Source organism: Orycteropus afer, unplaced genomic scaffold (genome assembly GCF_000298275.1).
Source record: "Orycteropus afer afer isolate SDZICR_OR568_19922 unplaced genomic scaffold, OryAfe1.0 scaffold00040, whole genome shotgun sequence".
Taxonomy (NCBI): Eukaryota; Metazoa; Chordata; class Mammalia; order Tubulidentata; family Orycteropodidae; genus Orycteropus; species Orycteropus afer.
Genome location: NW_006921627.1, coordinates 11,710,411 through 11,734,289, shown reverse-complemented (window position 1 = coordinate 11,734,289; position 23,879 = coordinate 11,710,411). Strand labels below are relative to the sequence as shown.

The window sequence follows — 23,879 nt, the reverse complement described above, 5'->3', positions numbered from 1 at the left end:
TTCCTGCCACCAGAGCCCATGAGATGTTGGAGGTCCTGGGTTCATATGCCCCTGTTCTACCGTGGTGGAATTCTAGTAGGGCCTATGTTAAAGTCTCTGAGGGGAAGGGGCCGCTGGGGTCCTCTGCTTTGGGCTTGTCCTCAGACCCGGAAAAAGTCCGGGTCCCAGCCTCCAATTAGATTCTTTCATTGGCTCCCTCTCTGCCCTCCCCCACCCCCCTGACCTCTGCCACTCTTGCTGAGGCGTTTGATTGGTTGCCCGTCGTCCTCTGGCCGCCTCATTGGCTCTTCTCTCTCGCTCTCCATCCCTGCTCTTGCACCGGTCTCCATCTCCCAGCAGAAGGCGCAGCCATGAATCCGTTATTCGGCCCCAATCTTTTCCTCCTACAGCAGGAGCAGCAAGGCCTGGCCGGGCCGCTGGGGGACTCTCTGGGAGGCGACCACTTCACCGGGGGAGGCGACTTGGCCCCGGCGCCGCTCGCCCCGGCCTGCCCCACTGCCTACTCGCCTCCAGGGCCGGGAACGGCGCCCCCCGCCGCCATGGCTCTCCGCAATGACCTGGGTTCCAACATCAACGTGTTGAAGACCCTGAACCTGCGATTCCGCTGTTTTTTGGCCAAGGTGCACGAGCTGGAGCGCCGGAATCGGCTGCTGGAGAAGCAGCTGCAGCAGGCGCTAGAGGAGGGTAAGCAGGGCCGGCGGGGTCTGGCGCGCCGCGACCAGGCGGTACAGACCGGCTTCGTCAGCCCCATCCGGCCCCTGGGGCTGCCCCTGGGCACCCGGCCGGCTGCCGTCTGCACCCCGTCGGCACGGGTGCTGGGCTCGCCCGCACGCTCGCCCGCCGGCCCTCTCACGCCCTCCGCGGCCGGCCACTCGTCGTCCTCCACTGCCCTCGCCACTGCCACCGCCACCGCCACCGCCTACTCCCCGTCCGCCCGCTTCATGCCGGGCACCATCTGGTCCTTTTCTCACGCCCGCCGACTCGGGCCGGGACGAGAGCCCACCCTAGTGCAAGGGCCTGGCCTGTCGTGGGTGCACCCCGACGGAGTGGGCGTCCAGATCGACACCATCACCCCGGAGATCCGCGCCCTCTACAACGTGCTGGCTAAAGTGAAGCGGGAGCGGGACGAATACAAGCGGAGGTAGGGGTTGGGGCCGGCAGGACTCTGGCAGTGGCTCAGGATGTGGGGTAGGGATCAGTGCCCTGCCACATACTGCAGGGCTGGGGCTTGGTGTGGGTTCAGGAGAGGTGAGCAATTGGGACCCAAGGATAAGGGATGAATGAACTAGGACTAGGGTTCGTGCTGTAGAATGAGGGGCTTGGAAGGAGATGGAATTGGATCCTGGGAAACTAGAATCCAGAGGGGATGCAGAAGTAAGACTCCTGACAGGAAGAAGGATGCTAGGAGCAGAATATAGTAGGGAGTTTGTCTTTCTCCTAGGTTTGCTTTCTGTCTCATCGAGGCTGCAGTGTTTGGATGACTGTTAACTTTTGTGAAAGGGACACAGTTTGAGAGAGGTACTCTCTAGTATACTGCTATTCCCACCAGTTCTAGTCTTTGGAGCAGTTTGGGGATATAAGCTCCACATACTGACCAGAAGTAAGAGGCAAAGGATACAGCTTTAATTTGGGAGACTCAAGGGACGTTGGAAGGGGGAAGTGAGATAGGGATTGTACCCTGCAGAGTGTAGAGCTTCCACAGCCCGAGATTTCCCACAGCAGTGTCAGTAGAACTGGGTCCCTGCCCTTAGGACCTGAAAGCATTATTTGGCTTAGGTTAAAAAAAGTGGGTACAGAGAGTAAAGGGAATGTTCTAGGGGAAGAAAAGGGGGCTGGTGGTTGTCATAGGGTTAGTGGAAGCTGGTAGTATCTGAAAGGGTAAAGAGCCAAAAGGAAAAAAAGTTGGGAATATGGACCCACTCTATGAGTATGAGGCAGCTGGGGGCGGGCCCGGAATGCTCTGAGGATGAAGATTTGACTTTCTCAGGGGAACCCAGTAATGGGGTGGGTGGTGAGGGCCATGATGATGCCAGAGTGATGGCTATGCACCAAGTGGATGCCTTAGGGTGCCTGAGAGCAAGCCATTATGGCAGCAGCCATGAGCGCAGTCAGCACTTTGTAGACTCTGTGATCAGCACTCTGGTTGAGGAGGAGGAAAATGAACAGACAGAAGGAGGGTTTGGTTTAGGGCCTTAAGGTTTTACCCTAGTAGTCACTCGTGTCAGCTACTGTGCCCTCTTGTGGCAGGCCTGGGAACTACCCCTGCAGCCCAACGTAGCTGAGATCGGTGTCTGATTTAAAGTAGGAGGGAACTGGCTGGATGTTTTGGGAAATGACTGCTGGGTTTAGGGGTGTGATCTTCAGGAATCTAATACCTGCTGGAGTCTGTCAGATCAGAGATCCTAGGGCTTTCAGAGGTTGAGTTCTGTCCTCGTTCCTTTGTTGTCTGTGGTGTAAGTGTCCTTACGCAAACCAAAAACCAGACCTATGGTATCAGGTCGATTCTGGCTCATAGAAGCCCTATAGGACAAAGTAAAACTGCCCCACAGGGTTTCCAAGGTTGTCAGTCTTTACAGAAGCAGACTGCCACTTCTTTTCTCCCATGAAGTGGTGGGTTTGAACTGCCAGCCTTTTGGTTAGCTTTAACCACTGTACCACTGGGGCACCATAAGTATCTTTAGGGGTCTCAGTTGTCCTAAAACCACCATTCAGGTCCACACAGAACCAGCCTGTCCCTGCAGAAGTTAATTAATGCAGTCAACAGTGGAATATGGACAGTGCAGAAACACGCCCCTAACCAATCACAGGAACAACTGCTGTTTTTACTTTTTTTTTTTTTTTTTTAAAACTGAAAGAGTGTTTGTCCATGGTCCAGCTGTCCAGAGCAGCAAAGAGCTATTCCTTGGGGGGTGATTAGCTCATCACTCTGCAGCACATTGCTGTGTGGCGGGCCCTGTCGCTAGAACTGTGTGGTATGTGATCCGGGCACTTACTCAGGCTTCCATCCCAGATCCCCTGGCCCCGTTCTGTTCCCTATATAGAAACACCATCTCTCCTTCCTGTCTTTAGCCTGCAAGGCATGGAGATAGCTACAGCACTAAACTAGGAAGGAGCTGAGGCCTACTGGATTCTATTTTCAGTTCCCCTGCCTTGTGTGACCTGGAGTGGGTCTCTTTTTTTCCTGGGCCTCAGTTTTTCCAGTATAGGAATGGCCTTTGCTTGCTTTCTTCAACTCGAGGATATAGTTTACTTAGAAGAGAGGTGTTTGGTAAATGTGGAATACATGGAAGTGTCTCTTAAATTCTGCTCATGTTAAGGGAAACTTGTGAGACCAGATTTGAGTGGAGGTCCAAATGAACATACTGTGCAGAAGTCTGGCTGTAGAGCTAATAGAATTCTGTTGAACTTCCAGATTGTTTATCTTCAGATTTTTACCTAATACATTTTAAAAATCTTAATCCTTAACTAACTTCCTTATCTACGTTTTGACCTGATTTTGTTGGGTTCCACTGTCAGACAGAGCTCCTTCCCTGCATCTTGTCCAAGGGCCATCATCCCCTTGTCAGTCTTGCTTTCTTCATCTGGAGACTTACAGACTCCAGGGGTCAGGAGGGTACAGCATCCCATGCTGTCATAATGTAGATGGAGAAACCAAGCCTGGAAAAAGATAAGGGTCTCATTATATCTGAGAAAATAAAGACCCTGATGTTACTAGGGCCCTTCACTGGTCTTGACCATCTGTAGGAGAATGCCAGAGCAAAAGGGAGGACACGTTAGGGGCCAGCAGGGGGTGGGCAGGGGGCGAGGAAGGCAGGGAGCGGGGCTGCAGGCTGAGCTGGCAGGGTGGTTGCCAGGCCACTTCCTCTGCCCTTCCTGCCAGCACAGGAGGGGCAGCCAAGGTGATGGGGAGGAGTTATTATTAGGAATACTGCAGTGCGGATGTGGGTGAGGAGCCCAGATGAGCAAGGAGAGTTGGGACCAGAGGCAGAGCCCAAGGAAGAGAGGAGAGGGCAAGAAGGAAAACAGACAGAGGGAAGGGGAAGAAAAGGATTTAATCTTCGGTCCACAAAATCTGTTCTCTTGGGTTTTAATTTTCTTGCTGCCCTCTTTCCTGCTTCCTACCACCTTTGTTACATTGAAATTTCTCTCTTGGTGCAGTCCTCTTTCTTTCTCAGACTGGAAGCCTTTCCAGTCTTAACTTCACATGAAGCTTTATCTGAGTAGGCTAGAAGTTCTGTCATCTCAGCTGTTTTTGTAGAGTCCTGAAATGACAGGATCCAATTGGTACCACCAGCATTGCCCCTACCTTCTGTCTCTGTAATGTAATAGAATATACACTGGCTCCATGTGGACTGTAGTATTTAAAAATCCTAGTCCAGGAAAATAGTTCCCATTTCCTCTGCCCTCAGGCCAAGGGGGCCTTGCAGCCTACTTGTTGGAGTCTTAGTCTCTGCATTTGGGATGTCAGGTCTCCAAGATCCCAGAAGATGCTGCCTCAGATTCTTATCTACTATTTTAACGAGGCACCTTGTCATACTATCCCTTACCTGGTTTAGAACCCATGGAGCACCTCTGGGTTTGGGTGCTCAGAAATGCCAGGCTCATGTGGTCTGTTGCTTTAATGCTGTTGGAGGCTTCCGGCCATAGGGCCAGCCCTGTCACCTCTCTGTGGCTCACTTAGGGGGGCTCTGGGTGGGCACTTTTTGGAGTATGTGGGGATAGACTTTGAGCATCTCCTCCTAGGTGGTTGACAAACTCTGTTGATGCGGTCTGTGTCCTGCAGCTGCTTTTACAGGGTTAAATGGTACCGCAGGAGGCAGGGCAGCAGGCTAGAGGAGCTCTATACTGGTGCGGGCAGGAGGCGGGAGACTGGATCTGTGCGGCTGAAGGTGGGAGACTGGGCAAGGTGGGCCTGGTGGTCTGGTGTGGGCAGGAGGGGGTGATGAGGCCAGCTTAGCTGGTTGGAGCTGGAACTGGAGCGGGATGGGCACAGGAAGGGACCAGAGCTGCAGCAGTTGCTCTTAAATATAGTTCCTGGTACGTGGCTTGAGGTTGTGAGAAGGCAGCTGGGTAGCTCGGCACTTGCCAGGAAGTGTGGAGCAGCAGACCAAGGCCAAGCCCAGAAGCTGTGCTGGCTGTTGGCAGGCCCGCCAGATAGGCCTGCCCAAGTGCCTCCCATTCAGGGAACCAGACCTGGGGGCTTTTTCCTGAGCTGGAGAGGTGGGAAGCAGGGAGCTGTAGGGCAGGGCAGGGCTCTGTACTCATGATCTCTTGTTCTCCCGCTGTCTATCAGGTGGGAAGAGGAATACACAGTTCGCATACAACTGCAAGAGCGAGTGAACGAGCTCCAGGAGGTGAGGGTAGTTGCCTCTCAGCCCTGTCCTTCTTTACCTCCCTACTTTGGCAGTGCCCCTGATGTGAGGCTTTTCGCCCTGGCTGTAGGAAGCCCAAGAGGCGGATGCCTGCCAGGAGGAGCTGGCAATGAAGGTGGAACAGCTGAAAGCCGAGCTAGTGGTCTTCAAGGGGCTCATGAGCAATGTGAGTGGGCCATCCCTCACCCTCTCCTTGACAGGCTGCCCCAAACAAGCAAGACAGGCTGTCTAGTCTTGGCCTATTGACTTCCTGTCCCACCTTTCCAGTCCGCCTCTTGTTTATCCTTCTGATTTCTCCTTTACCACTCTTTAATTAAAAAAAAAAAAAGACGAAACTAAAGTGCTGGTATGTGTCAGAGAGGCAGTGTAGCCTCCATGATGACTAGTGATTTTTAAGTGATTAGTAAAAGCATAGATTCAAGAGTCAGGCTGCCTAGGTTCAGATCCCAGCTCTAATAACTGGTTAGCAGTTTGGCCTGGGGTGAGTTCCTCAGCCTCTCTGTACCTCTGTATCCTCATCTGTGCAGTGGGGATAGTCAAGGCATTGACTTTGCAAGAATGATTATGAAATTTTAATGTGCTTGGAACATCGCCTAGCACATACTTAGTGCAAATGAGCATTCATGATTGTTACTGTCACCACAGTACTTTCCCCACTCTTGTCATTCCCTGTGACGTCTCTCTCTCCCTCTGGGAACCTATGTTCCTGGGTGATGAGGGCTGCTGCTCTGTTGGTTGGAGTGCCCAGCTCTAGGGAGTACCTGTATGTCTCAGGCGCTGGGCCGTGCCCCCAGGGCTCCCTTCTGGCCAGAGAGCTGATGCTTGAGCAGCCCTATGTCTGAGCAAAATGCTGTGAAAAATGACGCACTCTGCTCTCAGGGACCAGCTATGGCTTCACAGAGGAGGTGACGGGGGCACATGACTGGAAGGAGCAGGAGGAACCAGTCTGGAACATGGTGCCTCCTCACTCTTCCCTGTGTTCCCTGGACAGAACCTGTCAGAGCTGGACACAAAGATCCAGGAGAAGGCCATGAAAGTGGACATGGACATCTGCCGCCGCATCGATATCACCGCCAAACTGTGCGATGTGGCTCAGCAGCGCAACTGCGAGGATATGATCAAGATGTTCCAGGTGAGAGGCCTGGGCACCCTCAGGCCCCTGGGTGGATGCAGACGAGAGTCCTAGCACCCTTCAGTCCACCTGCCCCAATGCCTGAGCCCAGAAGAGGGCTGAACAGGAAGAAACATCACACACTGTTGGCTTGGGGTGCAGGCCCCACCTTTCTCCTTCTGGGGAGACCTTCTCCTGGCAGTTGGGGACCCAGGTGGGCCTAGGTGGGGGGTGAAAAGCAGCCTCTGGAGAGAAGGTTTGGAAGCTGTCGTCTCTAACACCATCTCTCCCTCCCCTGTCTCTCCTCTGTCTGCTTCCTGTCCTCTCTCTCTTCCTCTCATTTTCTCTCTTGCCTTGTCCACAGAAGAAGCTGGTTAGTTTTGATCTCATGCAAGCTTGTTAATGTCCCAGCCCCAGTTTCTAAACTACCCAGGCCATTTGGCTGTCAGTTTTGACCCACCAGGCTTTTCAGCACTGATTCTTCTTCCCTTCCTATTTTCCTTGCTCTTCCCCTGTTCTTTCTCTCTCTCTTTCTCAGTTCTTCCTATCACTTCTCCCTCTGGCTTTCCAGATCTGGATGTGATTCAAGTTCTCCTTTGCCAACACTATGCCCTCCTCTCTCTTGAAGTCCTAAAGCTTTCTTTTTAGTTCCATCATTTCATTAAAAGACTTTTTTTTTGGGGTGGGGAGTCTTCTTTAGCCATTATACACACCTTAATGTGGTCATAACAAGCCATTCCTCCCCTTATCTTACTGCTCAATTTTTTCTGTTTCTTTTTCTTTCTTCTCAGTCTACAGCCTTGTCCCCACCTGTGTCTGTCTGTCTGTCTTTGGTAACTCTCCATGTTTCTGTTCTTGTTGTGGTAATTGTCTTTTCTCTCTGTCTGCCCCACCCTTCCTTCTGGGTCATGCTTCTTCCCAATCCTGCTCCCTCTGTCCCTTCCTGCCCCCTTCCACCCTGTTGGCCCTTTCTCCTCATGCACCCGGCCCCCTCCCACCCCCCTCTCCCACCCTCTGCCCTTTCTCCTCATGCACCCGGCCTCGTCTCTGTAGTCTCTGCACTTGTCTCCCATTAAGGTCCCATCCATGGGGGGGCGGAAGCGGGAGCGCAAGGCTGCCAGCGAGGAGGACCCCTCCCTGTCGGAGAGTGATGGGCCCCGCCAGCCCGATGGGGATGAGGAGGAAAGCACAGCCCTCAGCATCAACGAGGAGATGCAGCGCATGCTCAACCAGCTGTGAGTCCCACGGGCCCGTCCTCAGCAACCCTGCAGCCAGACTGCCTCCAGAGGCCGGAGCTCCCCAGCAGCCCCCCTTCCAGGAGCAGGCCCCCCTTGACACCTGGGTTCCCTGTCTCTAGGAGGGAGTATGATTTTGAGGACGACTGTGACAGCCTGACCTGGGAGGAGACTGAGGAGACCCTGCTGCTGTGGGAGGATTTCTCTGGCTATGCCATGGCAGCGGCAGAGGCCCAGGGAGAGGTAACCGCCCCTCCTAGCCTCAGGGCCCCTCCAGGCCCCCCTCTCCAGCTCAGTACCCTTCTTCCTCCTCTCCCTTGCCCCTCACTCTGATCCTTCTATGTGGCCATCAGCCTTTACCTGCTTCTCCCATTCTCGTTTGTCCGTTGTCTTTTCTCTCTCCAGTGTCCTTTAACCTGACTCTGTCACCTCCCTGCCTTGGCCCTGTGGAATGTCCCTGTCCCTCCCCTCCACGGTTGGCCCATCCTCACTTCCCTTTCTACTCCAGCAACAGGAAGACAGTTTGGAGAAGGTGATTAAAGATACCGAGTCCCTGTTCAAAACCCGGGAGAAGGAGTATCAGGAAACCATTGACCAGATAGAGGTAAGGGTATAGGTTGGAGCCAAGGGCCCCAGTCACCCAGTGGGTCATGAGTGGGGCTGTAGCTTGGGAGCCTCATTGCTATGTGTCCCTGGAGGGCTTCTCTTTTCTTTAAGGGGAGGCGTGCTCTCCCAGCTGTAGTACCTGTAGTGAGTTCTTAAAACCTTAGCCTCTGGAGGCAGATAGATCTGAGTTAGAATCTCAGCTCAGCCACTTACATGCTAGCACTCTTACTTTTGATAAGTTACCTTTTTCAAAACCGAGATCTTAAATAATACCTCTCTCCTAGGGTTATTGTGAAGGTCAAGTGAAATAACACATATAAAGAGCTTAGGGACAGGATCTGGCTCATGCAAGTATAGCATAATGGCAGTTTTACTATTCATAATACTGTCTGTGTTACAGTGCTCAGAGGTGGACATGAACTTTTCTGCTTCTTCAGCTCAGCCTCTGAGGTCATGGAGGGACTCTCCATTCTTATCACTTAGCCTTGAGGAACTTTCTGGAGAGGGCTAGTGGAGCTGGTGTTTTCCTTTTAGCATCCACTCTAGACTTTCAGGGGCTGCAAGAAGTGAGCTGTGGGAGAAGAGTTGGCCATATTGCTTGGGGGACCTGCCTGTGTGTGAGGTGACCCTCTCCTGTGCACTGGGACTTGGGGAGGAGGCAGGTGAGCTTCTGTAAATGTCAACCTCTCTTCAAGCCCTGTGGTATATTTTTGCTCTGTTGATTTCACAGTGCCTACATTTTGAGAAGAAAGTTGAGAAATGTTCTTCTTAAATACCCACTTGCCCAACACACATGGAATGATTCTGTTCCTCTAAGTGAAACCTGTTTTTTCCCTGCCAAGGTAGACAAATGCTAAAGTTTAAAGGCTCACCTAGATCTGTGCTCTCAGCGAAGGGGATGGGAAGGGAGAACTGGTCTCCATTTTCCTGTTTATTCCTGTCTCGCTGTCTCTTCTCTCCCTCCTCCCTAACCTGACTTTTTCAGATGGTGGAGTCATGGTTCTGTTGTACCCCTACACACGGGGGGTGGGGTGGGGCTTAGAGCAGTGAGCCAGGGCTGCTGTCTCTACTTTGGTCTTTGCCCTGGACCAAAAGTGCTCAGGTTAAAACATGAGCTGGAATAAAAGAATAGAAAATCCTGACTGGAAGCATGCCTTTGAAGATCTTATCCAGTTGTCTGACTCCTTGCTTTCACAAGAAGGTGGTATAAAGAGAAATGTTAGGAGCACTAACCAGGCAGCTCTGATTTCATGTTGCTCCTAGTGACCCAGCTGGAGCATCTGAGGTGCCTATATCCTTGTGATCTTTGATCTCTCAGGGTCACTGAGATGGAGGCAAGGGCCATTTCTCATTATCAACTGGTAAAGAAAGTCAAGCCCCAAAGTGGTGGGTGGGAGGAGATCTTTCCCCCTTTCTCCCTTCCCCATCTGTTCCTGTCCTTGCCCCGCCCCTCGAGGGACACAGTGAGAATTGGTGGGGATATCTCCTGACTTGTATGGTCTTCTCCTCACCTCATCTCTGCTTTAAATATGTGAATTAAGGGGCTACTGATAAATGAATAGAGATGCCTCGTGGCTATCCTAGCCTTGGAACTTGGTAGAAATATATTTGGTTCATTTCCTTCATTTGGTTCATTTCCTGATGGATTCCAGAACACTGACCCCTCCACTCTGGCTCTCCTGAGTTGGAGAAATTGGGGTATAGGTGGCCGCTGATCTGAATAAAAGTTGGTGCTGCCATATTTGCCTCCTAAATTGGGCAGCAAGCGTGACCTGTTCCTCTTGCTTGCAGCATCCCAACTGTGGAGCTAAGCCTGCCATTAAAGCCAAGCCCCCACTTGGATTGGGACAGACAGGTTTCTCCCTTGGTGCCATGAGTCTTGTCGATACTTTACAACATTGATTAATTCCCATTAAGGCACTGGGCATGGAGAGATGAGGAAGGCTTGTTGCTAACCCTTAAAGGAGCTCACAGTTAAACACAAGAGACTGACTTGGGTGCAGCATTATACAGGGACTAAGGGATGAGCCAAGCCCTAAAGGAAGCCCTTGAGGAACTAACTAGTCTACGGATGACCCACTAGGTCTTCTGAACCACCCAGGCACCATCTCATCCCAGGTATAACTGTCCTGATCATCTCTCTTACCTGGCCCTGTGACCAGTGTACTTCTTTCTCTAGGTTCCCGTCTTCTCTCTGTCATATTCAGATTACTTAGGGGTAGTTTCTGCCCTTTTTCTGATTTTAGGCAGTCAGCAGATCACCTCAAGCAGTTTTATTCAGCTTCCCCTTCTGGCCCCTGTCCTTTGTACCCCAAACGAAAGGAGGCAGTGGAACGTTTCCAGGCCAGATCTTTCACTGCCTTTACCTCTGACTCTTAGCCCTACAAGGAGCTCTGGTAGCACGGTGCGTAAAGCATCTGACTGCTAACCAGAAGGTTAGTGGCTCAAACCCACCAGCTACTCTGCAGAAGAAAGACTGGGCAGTCTACTTCCGTAAAGATTTACTGCCTTGGAAACCCAGTGGGGGTCACTGTGAGTCAGAATCAACTGGTTGGCAGTGAGTTTGGTTTGGGTTCTCTGCTCTACCTCACAACCTGCCTGCTGCAGAATCAGGCTCTCCTGGGAGGGAGACTGTTTCCTTGGCTCTGAGCGCTATGTTTTTCACATATAACGTTTCTGAAATCAGAATACATCTCTCTCTTTTTTTAATTTTTATTGTGGTTTGGGTGAAAGTTTACAGAGCAAATACATTTTCCATATAGCAGTTCACATACACTTTGTCTCATGACATACACTGTAATTGCACACAATATAACGGCTCTTTTCCCACATCCTCCCCATAGTTAACCTCTTCCCATGCACTCCCACCCCCTGAGCTATCTCTCTGTGCATACACTGCCCTTCTCTTCTCCCATGATTGATTGATCTAAGGAGTGTATCTACCTGATGTAAATGTTCACCCTATGTGTCTGTTGTTTGACTGGAAGCCGTGGGAGTGAGTTTAGTTCCAGACCTGAAAGGGTAGCTAAGGGCCATAGTCTCAAGGGTCTCATCAGGCTCTATCAGACCAGCGAACCTGGTCCTTTTTACACTGAAATCAGGATACATCTTATAATCAGTAGGGGCATTCGGTATGGCAGTCGTTTTATTTCTTTATTTTCTGGTCTCTGAAAATGGCTTACAAGCAGGAAATAAATGTATTAGCTTCCTAGGGCTACTGTACGAAGTACCACAACTTGAGTGGCTTATAAGAACAAATTTATATCAGAGTTCTAGAGGGCTGAGAGTCAGCAGGATTGGTTCTTTCTGGAGGGCTCTGGGAGACAGTCTGCTCCTGCCAGCGATCCTCTTGCATTCCTCGGCTTGTAGGTCTCTCCAGTCTCTGCCTCCACCTTTATGTGGCTCTTTTCCCTCATGTCCGTGTGCCTCTTCTCTTTTATAAGGATGCAACTTATCTTGCTTTATGACCCATGTTATGCTAGTACTCATGGTAACTGATAACCTCTTCCAAGATCTTGTTTCCGAACAAATGGCATTCACAGATACTGGCACTGAGAATGTCAACATCTCTTTTTTTGTGGGGGGGGGGGGTTGATGGGGCACCATTCACTCCACAATAATAAAGTAATGAAGGGAAGGTGGTAAGAGAGCTGAGCCCCTTGGATCGGGACAGACAGGTTTCCCCCTTGGTGCCATGTGTCTTGGTGATACTTTACAACATTGATTGATTTCCATCAAGGCACTGGGCATGGAGAGATGAGGAAGGCTTGTTGCTAACCCTTAAAGGAGCTCACGGTTGAATGCAGGAGACAGACTTGGGTGCAGCAATATACAGGGAGGGACTAAGAGATGAGCCAGGCCCTGAAGGAACCCCAAGAGGAGCAAGCCAGTTTACAGATGGCCCACCCTGCGCTATAGTAAGAATGCTGTCTTCTCTCTCTTGCTTACAATTACATTACTTTCTTCAGTGCTCTTACTGTTCTGTTACTAGGACACAGGCCAGTAGCAGACAGCTTTGCATTCCTCTGTAAATTGATCCCCAGAACGCTTGGGAAAGATCGTATGTTCAATGCCTTCTCCCTCAGTCCTATTTATTGGTAAACCCGAGCCCTCCACCAGGGCTGCCTGGCCAGTACTCTTGGCACGTTAGCTTCTGGAAGTCAGGAGCAGGGGGGCCATGCTCACCTGATGGCTCTGCCGTCCTGTCACAGCTGGAGCTGGCCACAGCCAAGAACGACATGAACCGGCATCTGCATGAGTACATGGAGATGTGTAGCATGAAGCGGGGCCTGGATGTGCAGATGGAGACCTGCCGCCGCCTCATCACCCAGTCTGGAGACCGGTAAGAGCCTCTTCTGGGTGGGCATGCAGGTGGCAGGGCACAGAGCTCCTGGCTGGCCAACCCAGAAGAGCCTGTGGCAGTGACTCAGTCACATCTGGATGTGGGGCTACCCAGAGGGAGTGCCTGGTACATCTAGCCCAGACTGACAGTTGCATGAGAATGTATATCCATCTGTGGCTGGATGGCTGAAACCCTAATGCCACGAACTGTGGTGCTCTGGGGAGGCAGCTTAAAACTGATAGGGAGCAGAAAGGGTGTGGGGGGCCAACTTTTATCTACAGTCAGGGCCCTGATTTGTGCTTTTGGCCCTGTGTCAGTTATACCTTAACCAAAAAGTTTTAAAAAACAACAATGTCACAGTAGCATGCAGACAGAAGTAAAGCTAGAGCCATAGAGCCAGTGCACTTGGCTTGGACAGCATCTCTGGGACTGTGACTTGAGAGATTTCTGACCTCTGAGCTTCTCAGAGTCCCCAAGACAGAGACAGGCCATTTCCCCCACTGGGGTGGGACGGGAGAGGACATTTTGTCTCCTCGACACCTCTCATCCCTCATCTTCCCTCACCCCATGGGCTCCCAGCCCTTGCCTAGTGTGTCATTCACTTAACCTGCCAGAGGATAAGGGCCTGGGGAGAGGAACAGAGAGGAGCATGCAGCCTCCTCAGGATTCCTCCCTGCCCCAAGGTAACAACTGGTGTTTTTTCTAGAAAGTCTCCTGCTTTCACTGCGGTCCCGCTTAGCGACCCGCCGCCACCGCCAAGCGAGGCTGAGGACTCCGATCGCGATGTCTCATCTGATAGCTCCATGAGATAGGGATCTGCCTGTACCTTGGCTCCTTCTGTGGCCCCACTCTTCCAGGGACTCACTGGTGATGGGAGGAGGCTCACAGAAGGGGAATGGCACTTGTCTTACCCCACACTAAGCCTGGCCTTGACTTTCTCCTTGGCACCACCAGGGTTCTGGGGTCTGGAGCTAGGCTTGGCCCTGCCCTTCCCAGGTGATTCTCACTACAGTTGGGAAGGCCCTGCCCTTCCCAGGTGACTTCCACCACCGGCTGCCCAGCCTCCATGTGTGGTGTCTGCTACTTTCCCATCTTTAAAATGCTGCCAGACTGGAACATGGCCCCTTACCTTTTCCTCTGCCTAAGGAATGTGTCAGATCTCCCCTTTACCTGTTACAGGCAGAGGAAACCAGGGCTGGGCAGAACGTCGTGCCAGTGCTTACGGCTGCCAACCTGACGGATGTGGCTGTAACCTTCCTCTGGGAGGTGCCACACATTAAAGGGGCCACAGTGCCCGGGCATAGGTAGCTCCTGAATCTGATTGGTGCAGTATCCTGGAGGGAGACTGAAGCTCTGGCTCGGCTCCCAGTCAGTCAGTGCTGATAAGAGAACACGGTGAAGCTGCTTGTGTGTGCACCTATGCTCTAAGTGCACGTGGTGGGGGTGTGTGCGTGCTCAGGGTCTTGGTGTCTTCATCAGCTGAAGATGTGCCTCCTCCGTGTCTGTCACACGCGAGACCAACTGGCTGAGTAAGATGACCTTCCTGACTTGGAGAAATTGTTTGGGAGATGTGACTGGGAATGATACCTCAGTGTAACTGCCTAGGGAGGCTGTGCTGACATTTGAATGGAATCTTTAATAATAATGAACCTGGCAATTATTTATCATCAAACACTTCTGTGTCACTGTTTCAAGCACTTTCTGGTTTTAGTTCCACAGTCCTTCTGGCCCTGTGCAGTATGCATTATTGTTTCCATCATGTCCCTTCTTATAAATAGGCACGTGCAGTGAGGCAAGGGGCATTCTAAAGAACTTTCCCAAAGTAAAAGTGGCAGAGCCGGGATTTGAGTCCAGGTCAAATCCAAGCCTGTCTTCTTCCCCAGTAAGCCTCTATGCCTTACCCAAGGGCAGGAACAGGCATAAATGTGGACCTCAGCACACTTGTCAGTTCACCTTTCCTCACTGTAGGAGGGCATTAGCCCTACTAGTATTTACCGTGTACTGAGCCTGTTTCCTACATCTTGCCTACTTTAAACCTTCTAAAAAGACCTTAGGTACTGTGAACCATCAGCCTCACTTTGTAGATGAAGTAACTAGGGCAGAAAAGTAAACAGCTCACTGGAGATTTCAATTGTACGTGACAGTTTGAACGCTGGCTGGCAGCCGAAACTACTGCTTCAGAGGTCAGGTGACCCGTTAGTGTCACATGGTCTCTGGGGGGCCAGACCCTAAAGCTCACAATTTTAATATTGCAATTTTATGTGGGGCTGCTAGACAGAACATGGGCAACCTTCAGAGGTGGCCAGGTGAAGGATCATGGTTACATGCTCAGCCAACAGCATGTAACCTGGGCCCTGCCCTCTTAAATGGTTATACTGGGTTCCTGCTCCAGGGTAAACCCAAACAGCTTCTCTTTAGAGGAGCACCAAGGGTGGACAGGCAAGCTGCAAACCTTGGCTTGTGCCTGGTTGGGGCATACCAACTCGGTAGGACAGACAGAACTGCCCTATAGTGTTTACAAGGCTGTGAACACGGAAGCAGACTGCTTCATCTTTCTTCTGTGGAGCAGTGGGTGTTTTAACTGCCAGGCTTTTGGTCAGCAGCTGAATGCTTTCACCACTATGCCACCAGAGCCCCTTTGGTACCCGTAGTAAGAAGTTCACTTTAGCACTAGGCCAACTTCCCTTCCCATGTCACAGATGCTTGGATAACATAAAACCGACAAAAGTGGTTAGGTACAGTGTTCTTTATTGATGGTACACAACAAGGTTGGGCTCTCTAAGCCCTTCCCCTTCTTTAGGGGGTCTGGATGGAAACTATAGAGGATGGGAGATTCTCAGTGTGTTGGGGATGGAGTTGGGGCAAGGACTCCCCAGCAGCCAAGGGTTTCTCTCTTCCTCTAGTGCTAGTGCTGGGGCTGGTGGTCCAGGAGGCTCTTATTCCTTGGAGGCCATGTGGACCATGAGGTCCACCACCCTGTTGCTGTAGCCAAATTCATTATCATACCTGGAAGAACCAAAGTAGGTAAAGGGTATTTTTATGACCTAGCCACCAGAGGGTGCCAGACCCTTAAACACGTTTCTCAAGCATTGTCTCCCACTCCAACCACATACCAGGAAATGAGTTTAACAAAGTGGTCGTTCAGGGCAATGCCAGCCCCAGCATCAAAGGTGGAAGAGTGGGTGTCACTGTTAAAGTCACAGGAGACAACCTGGGAAAAGGGACAGGGCTATGAGTGGGAAGCCAGTGGTGGCGAGTTGGGCCACGTGGAACCAAAGCTCCCTGTCCTCTCTGTACCTGGTCTTCAGTGTAGCCCAGGATGCCCTTTAGGGGACCCTCCGATGCCTGTTTCACCACCTTCTTGATGTCATCATATTTGGCCTAATAAGGTTAAAATGAGATGGTTATTCACCTTCCAACCTCATCACAGCTTTACCAGACAAACCCCCAGCCAACGAAGGCTCAACCCAAACTTACGGCTTTCTCCAAACGGCAGGTCAGGTCCACAACGGACACATTGGGGGTGGGGACACGGAAGGCCATGCCAGTAAGCTTCCTACAGATAGAGGAAGCCAAGTCAGCATCTCTATGTCCTGGCTCTCTCTCTGCCCTCCCTCTCAGTGCCCCAGATCCCAAGGACGGAAAAGCAACAGAGAACCTCACCCATTCAGCTCAGGGATGACCTTGCCCACAGCCTTGGCAGCGCCAGTAGATGCAGGGATGATGTTCTGGGCAGCCCCACGGCCATCACGCCACAGTTTCCCAGAGGGGCCATCCACAGTCTTCTGGGTGGCAGTGATGGCGTGGACCGTGGTCTGGAAACAAGGAGGGAGTGAAGGCCCTGCAGAGGCTTCGTCACACCCCTTAACCTCCCTCCCTCACTTTTAGGAGGAATTAAGGGATTAAGTGACTTGAGCTAACCCCCTGGAGTGCCCAGTGTCCCATGGCCCTGGTTCTCAGGAGAACCCTGCATTAAGAGTTCTGGTCACTGTCCCCATCACTCTCATACCATGAGTCCTTCCACAATGCCAAAGTTGTCATGGATGACCTTGGCCAGGGGGGCCAAGCAGTTGGTGGTGCAGGAGGCATTGCTGCAAAGAGGGAGATGTGTCAGAGAGTATCATGTCCACCTTGTGACACCCAGCACTGCCTAACCAGTCTCTGCCATTCTCACCTGACAATCTTGAGGGATTTGTCATACTTCTCATGGTTCACACCCATCACAAACATGGGGGCATCAGCAGAAGGGGCAGAGATGATTACCCTTTTGGCACCACCCTTCAAGTGAGCCTGTGGTAGAGAAGCAGTTATAAACCCAGGTTCTACCTTTCTAGGTCTCCTCAGCCTCCCTCCCTGCCCCAAGGTAACAACTGGTGTTTTTTCTAGAAAGTCAGCTTCCCCCATTCTTCCTACTGCACTGGAGACCAGGGTCAGTCCCACATCTTTAGCCTTCCTACCACTCACCCCAGCCTTCTCCATGGTTGTGAAAACGCCAGTAGACTCTACAACATATTCAGCACCAGCATCGCCCCACTTGATGTTGGTGGGATCTCGCCTACAAGAGGTAGAGAGGACGAAGTTTGGGGACAGTAGGTACTATGTACTCAAGGTGGTACCCCATCCCAGTACTTCCCCAAAGCAAATTTCTTCCTGTCTTATCTCCCACACTCACTCCTGGAAGATGGTGATGTGCTTCCCATTGATGACAAGCTTCCCATTCTCAGCCTTGACGGTACCATGGAACTTGCCATGGGTAGAATCATACTGGAACATGTAGACCTGGGAACAAGTGAAGGCATCAAGGGGCCTGCCCCTCAGCCAGGTTCTGGCCCTCCCACCGACTGCAGGGGCAGCACTCACCATGTAGTTGAGGTCAATGAAGGGGTCATTGATGGCAACAACATCTACTTTGCCAGAGTTAAAAGCAGCCCTGGTGACCAGGCGCCCAATACGGCCAAATCTGAAATTAATAAATGAGAAGGCACAAGGAGTAGAATTTCCCTGGGTAGGTAAACAGATCTAGTCCTACTCATCTACTTAAAGAGGGTGGTGGTATGTGTCGTCGAGTCAGACCAGACTCATAGCAACCCTTCCTTGGGTTTGAGGTAGTATCACTAGGGAAGTAGATTGCCCCATCTTCCTACCAGGAGTGGCTGGTGGGTTTGAACCGCCAACCTTCTGGTTAACAGTCAAGTGCCTTAGGCACTATGCTACCAGAGCTCCCTAAAAGAGAGGGGCCTGGGAGCTGCTGGTAGGTTTGAACCGCCAGCCTTGGGTGTGGCAGGTGACTGCCTGAGGCCATCCACTAGGGCCCTTAAAGAGGGTGGTGGTGGTGGTGTTATGTGCCCTGACTCATAGCGACCCCTCCTTGGGTTTCCGAGGCAGTATCACTACGGAAGTAGACTGCCCCATCTTCATTCCGAGGAGTGGCTGGTGGGTTTGAACCACCAGCCTTCTGGTTAGCAGTCAAGTGCCTCAGCCACTATACTACCAGAGCTCCCTTAAAGAGGGTAGAACATGGTAATTTGCTATCTCCAGAAAGTTCTAAGAGGTCTGGATTTATCTTCTTCAGGAACCCTGCCAGGCTAGCCTGGCCATAAAGTGAAAGCCCCACTCTGTTCAAGAGATGACTAGGCTCAAAGGCTTGCCCAACCCCTCCAACCATCAGAAGTCCTTTAAGGAAGAAGTGGTGGTGTAGGGCACTGCTGCCGCCACCCAAAATCTGGGCACATGCTTGGCACATGGCATCCACCACTCCCACTGTCTGTGCCCTGGGAATGCTTATTCTTGCCTGGCCCAGCTTCAGGCCACACCCTCCAGGGAGAAAATACTTGTGTACTCAGCATCACCAAGCTCAAAGGGCAGGAGTAAAGGTTAGGCATCAACTGGACAGGGTGAGCCCACCCCTTCTCTCAATCGCTAACAAAGGCTAAGAGGCTGAGAAAGCAATTGCCTTTCAGCCTCCTAACTCTGGGGCTCTAATTAGCTAAGTTACCGTTCTCTTTTCCAAAAATCAGGAGTAGTAGCAACAGATGTGTGTGTGTGTGTGTGTGTGTGTGAATGGAGAGAAGAGATCAGGCCCACGGCTACAGAAAGGTCAGGAAGCTATATTTAACCTCAGATTAGGCTGGAGTGGGGAGATCTGGTTTCTAGAAGATAAAATGAAGAGAAGGGCAAGATTCCCAAGACCTACAGACACCTAATCCTCCCAGTGACCTTTCCAGTGCTGGCCTTTAGGGTTGGGTCAAGCCTAGGCATGGATGAGAAGCTGTGAGATGAGGGTGAGTCAGTGGAAGGGAAGAGGATTCTGCTACAGGAGCCATTTTATGCAGCAATTTTTTCTAACTGCTCATGACTCAGCTCGCCCAGCTTCGCACTGAGCTACAGCTACCATCTCTCTCTCCAAACAAGACGAAGCCCCACAAACCTAGGAAAAGCATCATCTCTGGGGGAAAAATTTGGCTGGGGCCTAAAGGATGGTTTTGAGTCAATATAGTCAGAAGATTTAGTTCCATGATCCAAGTTTTCTGAGAGGAAAAAAGGCAAGGTGGTTCACTGGATAAAGGAGACTCCACCCACCGAGGCGAAAGTAGGAAGGAGGGTTAGTCACAGGCAAGGAAGGAGAAAGAGCTAAGGGCGGTTTCCTAACGGTGGTTCATTCATTTCCTCCCCAGTTGCAACACGGAGGTGGGTGGGCTACCGCAAAAAAAAAAAAAAAAAAAAAAAACACGAAACCTCCCCGCGGGCTAGGCACCCCGCGGTGCATTTTGCATCCAGAGCTGTGTGTGGTAGGAAGTAGGCTGGTGGAGGAGGGGGCGCCTCCTCGGGCACGTGACCCCGCCGCAGGGCGCGAAAGGAAAGAAAGGAGTTCCACTTGGGGGATTACGGGGTTGGATCCAAAGCAAGAACTGGGGACTCTCCAGTTTATTTGCAGCGGTGGAGTGGAAGGCTCCAGAAAGCTCGTCTCCGTAGGGGCGGAGCTACATGGAGTGGTGGGGGGCACAGCAGGGCCCTCACCTTGAGTTCTCCTTGAGGTGGGTGACAAAATCACCTCACCTCCCCACAAGGTTGTAAGAGACCTGCTGACGCAACTGGGTGGGAGCTGACCGCAGACCTTCGATTAAGAACTCTGCCCCACCCTAACCCAACCTACCCCCTAACTCACCCGTTTACTCCGACCTTCACCATCCTGTCTCACCGAAGCGGCTGCAGAAGAAGATGAAAATAGATGAGTACCCGAGCACCGGTGCACATCAGCCCCACACCTCTGCCTCCGCCCCCGCCCCCACCATCGCCTCCATTCCCACACTGCACTGCATCACGTCCTCCCACCCCTGCAATGCGGAGACCAGAACCCGGCACGACAGAGACTCCGCAGCAGCCCAGCCAAGCTCCCGGCTCGCGCACGCCCGGTGTCTTCCCCTTTCCGTTTTGGAACCATCGACTAGCCTTTTGTTACCCTGCTTTCTTCTTATTTTTTTTTTTTACCTGGGACTGCACAAGAGGGTGCGGCCGTCTGTCGAAACGGCAGGAGCAGAGAGCAACTGGGAAGGCTGCTGCCTCAATTTATAGAGGGGGGGGGGGAGGAGGCTGAGCTACAGATGCTGGCCCCGCCTCCCGCCCAGCTCTCCCAGTCCTAGCTCAAGGGCGCTGAAGCCTGAGCTACGTGCGGCCGTAAAACTGCAAGTAGCGGGGCCATTTTTTTTCCTCCCCGGCCTTCCTTGCTCTTCAAATGCGCACGTACCGAGCGTGTGGGCTCCAGGTTGGAGAGGGGGAGGGGACTGAGGTAGGTCTGATGGGGCCGGCAATCGGTGATGGAGCCCAAGGCCAGGTTGTGGGATTGTAGTTCAAGGATGGCGCCCCTGATGAGAACTGAGGATATAGAAGAGTTCCACCACCCACTGCAATCTAGTCAATTCCGACTCATAGAGATCCTATAGGACAGAGCAGAACTGTTCCATAGGCTTCGCAAGGCTGCACATCTTTACGGAAGCAGACAGCCTCATCTTTCTCCCACAGAGCGCCTGGTGGGTTCAAACCAACAACCTTTTGGTTAGCAGCCGACTGCCTTAACCACTGAGCAACCAGAGTTCCTATCAGGGAGCCATGGACGTTATAGTTGCTGTACGGATTAAACGAGAGAACATTGGGAGCGTGGGATGGAGATTTGGAGTAGGAACCCAGGACGGCTAGTGGCAGCACTCTGCCACTTTCTCCTATTTTCAAAGGCAGAGAGGCGGGAAAGCCTAGGGACCTCTCCTCGAGACTCTTCGGTAGTGACAAAGGAACCGCTGAGGAAGAGGCCCGGGAGGGGCCTTGCCTGCTCCTGCGGAGCTGTTCCCAGCCCCGGCTTTCCCCTCCGCATCTGGCTCCGGGCCTGTCTGGGCCAGGGGCCTGGGCTGGGCTCTGGGCAGTGGGCCCTGTAGAGGAAGGAGGCTTAACAGAGGGCTTGAGGGGGAAGTTTCTGCACTGAAGGTCACCGTGTCCTGCAGCTTGGAGGCCTGATAACTGGGGCAGACAAACCAGGCCCTGTGTGCACCGGCTGTTCCCCTCCCAGTCCCGGGATGTGGCCTCAGGGGAACTGGGCCTCGCACAAAGTGGGAACGTGAGGGCAGTGCCGCCCAGGCTGGGAGACAGTGCCCCTCTGACTCCTTCCAGCCTAGAGCTGAGAGTGGGACGTGAGGGCGGAAGTCCCTCCCCACCTTGGGACGTGCAGGCGAGCCTGGGAGCCAGGGACTCGCCTTCACTGGTGCAAGCCCGGAGGGTGTTGGGGGCAGGGTGGAGTCCAGAAGAAGGAAAAATAGGGGGAAGAGGGTCTTGGGCATCTGGTGGGAGCGGTTCATACTCACACCACACACTGGAGGGAAAGGAAAGGGGGCTGGGGTTCTGAGCACTTGGAAGCAAAGAGGGCTCTGAGTGGGTGGGGGAATGGACACGACCCATCAGCAGGTGCAGAAGATGGGGATCCAGGGGCCTCTTTGCTGGCTCAGTGTAACCTAAGATCAGCCCCCTGCCCTTTTAGCTGAAAGCTTGTGGCTAAGTTTAGCAGACCTTGGCTTAAAAGGCAGGGAGCACGCTGTGCCTCGCACCCCCACTCCAGCTCTTGTCCCTCCCTCTCTGGGACTGCCCTCCCTCCTGGGGCCCCAGAGCCAAGGCTGTGGCCATGCCTGGCAGCCATCTGCATGGTTGATGCCAGGCTATTCAGGAAGTACTAAGGGGTGGGGGGCGGAGGGAAAGGAGGGCACCTGATGATGAGAGGGGGTGGATACAGAGGGAGCTTTCTAAATCTTGAGTCTTCCGGAAGGAAGGGGGTGCTTGCACAGGCGGAGTAAGTTCCATTCCTGCTGAGGCTTGATCAAGTCCATTGCCCTTTCCTCATCAAGAGCCTTAGAGCCCTTCCATGCTCCTGCACTACCTAAGTAAGTCAGGATTCTGAGGCACCATCTTCCCCTTTGCCTCAAGCTCATCAGTCTTCAGCCAAAAAAAAAAAAGAAAAAGAAAAAGCTCAGCGCCCAAAAAATACTGACGTAGGCTGTTGTCATGACAGCAGAGCCACCAGTGTCTTCATGACAACAGACTCACTGCCTCCTATTCCAGGTGACTCAGCAGAGACCAAGCTTGAGGTGTTTAACAGAGTAGGACAGGTTTGGGGGGAGGTATGCTTAGCAGCATGGCCAGGACTCGGGGGAGCTTGACCTTGTGCAGATCTTCCATCTAGTGAGGAATCCCTCCTAGTAGACAGAGCTGAAGGGGATCATAACCTGATCTTCTATCAGCCCAGCCAGGTCACTCACCCAAATTCAGATGGGATTAAGGAACACAGTGAGGGTGGGTGGGGACAGCAGGGCAGAGAGCAAATTAGCCTTTGCTGTAGAGCAGGGTTTCTGGCACAGACTGTTGTGGGGGGCTGTCCTGTGCACTGCACAATGTTTACCAGATTCCCTGGCCTCTACCCACTACCTGCTAGTAGCAGCCCCATCCCAAATGTACAAAAAATATCTCCAGACACTGTCAATGTCCCGAGGGGATAAAAGTGCAGCCAGATTGAGAACCGTTGATCTGGAGTGTAGACAGTGGCACAATTCTCCACAGTGGAGCAATCTTGTCACATGTGCAGAATGAGGAGGCTGAGAAGGGAAAGATGAAGGCTAAAATAGCATGAAGCTTGTCAGATCTTGAGACAGGCCCCAGGACCCCTGGACCTACCCTCTTTCTGGATTGACAACTAGAGTGAAAGATGAAACAAAGACAAGCCTAGGAAAAATATCTAAAAGTATATAAACTCTTATCCAGTGTTGGGATTGTAAAATGGTATAACCACTATGAAAACAGTATATGGCACTTCCTCAGAAAACTAGAAATAGAATAGAATAGAAATTACCTTATGACCCAGCAGTCTCACTCCCAGGTATATACCCAGACATCTAATAAAAGACATGAACAGACATTTCCATCCCTATGTCCACTGCAGCATTATTCACAATAGCAAAATGATGGAAACAAACCAAGTGCCCATCAACAGAGGACTAAATAAACAAAACGTGGTGCATACCTACAATGGAAAACTATGCAGCCAAATAAAGAATGATGATGAGTTCTCAAAACATGTAACATGGATCAATTTGGAGGACATTATGTGAAGTAAAATAAGCCAATCATCAAAGGACAAATATTGTATGATTGCGCTTTTTATGTGAAGACAAGAATAGGTATATGTACAGAGATTAATGTTTATTGGTGGCAACTAGGGATGGGGAGGAGGAGGAGTGAGAATCACTCTAGATAGCAGACACTTATTTTAGGTGATGGGAAAGGTAGCACTGAATGTGGATGAAGTATGCACAGCTTGACCAGGGTAAAGGTTGCCACTAAGAAACACACAAGAAAACGTTATTTTTGGTAAAGGTAAGATTATATATCATCAACAACAAAAAATGTATGTGGTTATTTATATATGTATATATGCATATGGGAGCTCTGGTGGCATGTGCCTGAGGCATTTGACTGCTAACCAGAAGGCTGGAGATTCAAACCCACCAGTCACTCCTAGGAAGGAAGATGGGGCAATCTACTTCCACGGCGATACTGCCTCGGAAACTCAAAGAGGAGTCACTATGAGTTCAATCAACTCGATGGCAGTGAGTTTGGTTTTTTTTGTTATATATACATTTATATATATATATATATATACACACACACACACACACACACAC

General features: G+C 51.7%; 2 protein-coding genes across 2 annotated transcripts; one reads left to right on the top strand and one right to left on the bottom strand.

The window, feature by feature from the left end:
- Nucleotides 1–350: 350 nt before the first annotated feature.
- Nucleotides 351–13,478, top strand: IFFO1 (intermediate filament family orphan 1). The gene is made up of 10 exons (XM_007937096.2): nt 351–1,141; nt 5,294–5,354; nt 5,443–5,538; nt 6,364–6,504; nt 6,848–6,856; nt 7,537–7,718; nt 7,841–7,961; nt 8,227–8,322; nt 12,536–12,666; nt 13,373–13,478. The coding sequence occupies exons 1-10, from the start codon at nt 351–353 to the stop codon at nt 13,476–13,478; spliced, it is 1,734 nt and encodes a 577-aa protein (XP_007935287.1).
- A 2,124-nt stretch (nt 13,479–15,602) lies between these two features.
- GAPDH (glyceraldehyde-3-phosphate dehydrogenase) lies at nt 15,603–19,854 on the bottom strand. Its single transcript, XM_007937095.2, has 11 exons — nt 19,832–19,854; nt 17,527–17,626; nt 17,339–17,445; nt 17,131–17,221; nt 16,841–16,956; nt 16,676–16,757; nt 16,330–16,481; nt 16,144–16,222; nt 15,964–16,047; nt 15,780–15,877; nt 15,603–15,672 (listed from the first exon to the last, which is right to left on the bottom strand). Exons 1-11 carry the CDS (start codon nt 19,852–19,854, stop codon nt 15,603–15,605), a joined length of 1,002 nt encoding a protein of 333 aa, XP_007935286.1.
- Between the last annotated feature and the right edge of the window lie 4,025 nt (nt 19,855–23,879).

Bases quoted from the DNA above. Each gene is read 5' to 3' on its own strand.
- IFFO1 (XM_007937096.2), top strand. From the start codon at position 351: ATGAATCCGTTATTCGGCCCCAATCTTTTCCTCCTACAGCAGGAGCAG. The intron at 1,142-5,293 runs GTAGGGGTTGGG...GCTGTCTATCAG, and splicing joins CGGGACGAATACAAGCGGAG to GTGGGAAGAGGAATACACAG. The intron at 5,355-5,442 runs GTGAGGGTAGTT...CCCTGGCTGTAG, and splicing joins GAGTGAACGAGCTCCAGGAG to GAAGCCCAAGAGGCGGATGC.
- GAPDH (XM_007937095.2), bottom strand. From the start codon at position 19,854: ATGGTGAAGGTCGGAGTAAACGG. The intron at 17,446-17,526 runs GTGAGTGCTGCC...ACTTGTTCCCAG, and splicing joins TCATTGACCTCAACTACATG to GTCTACATGTTCCAGTATGA. The intron at 16,957-17,130 runs GTGAGTGGTAGG...TCTCTACCACAG, and splicing joins CAACCATGGAGAAGGCTGGG to GCTCACTTGAAGGGTGGTGC.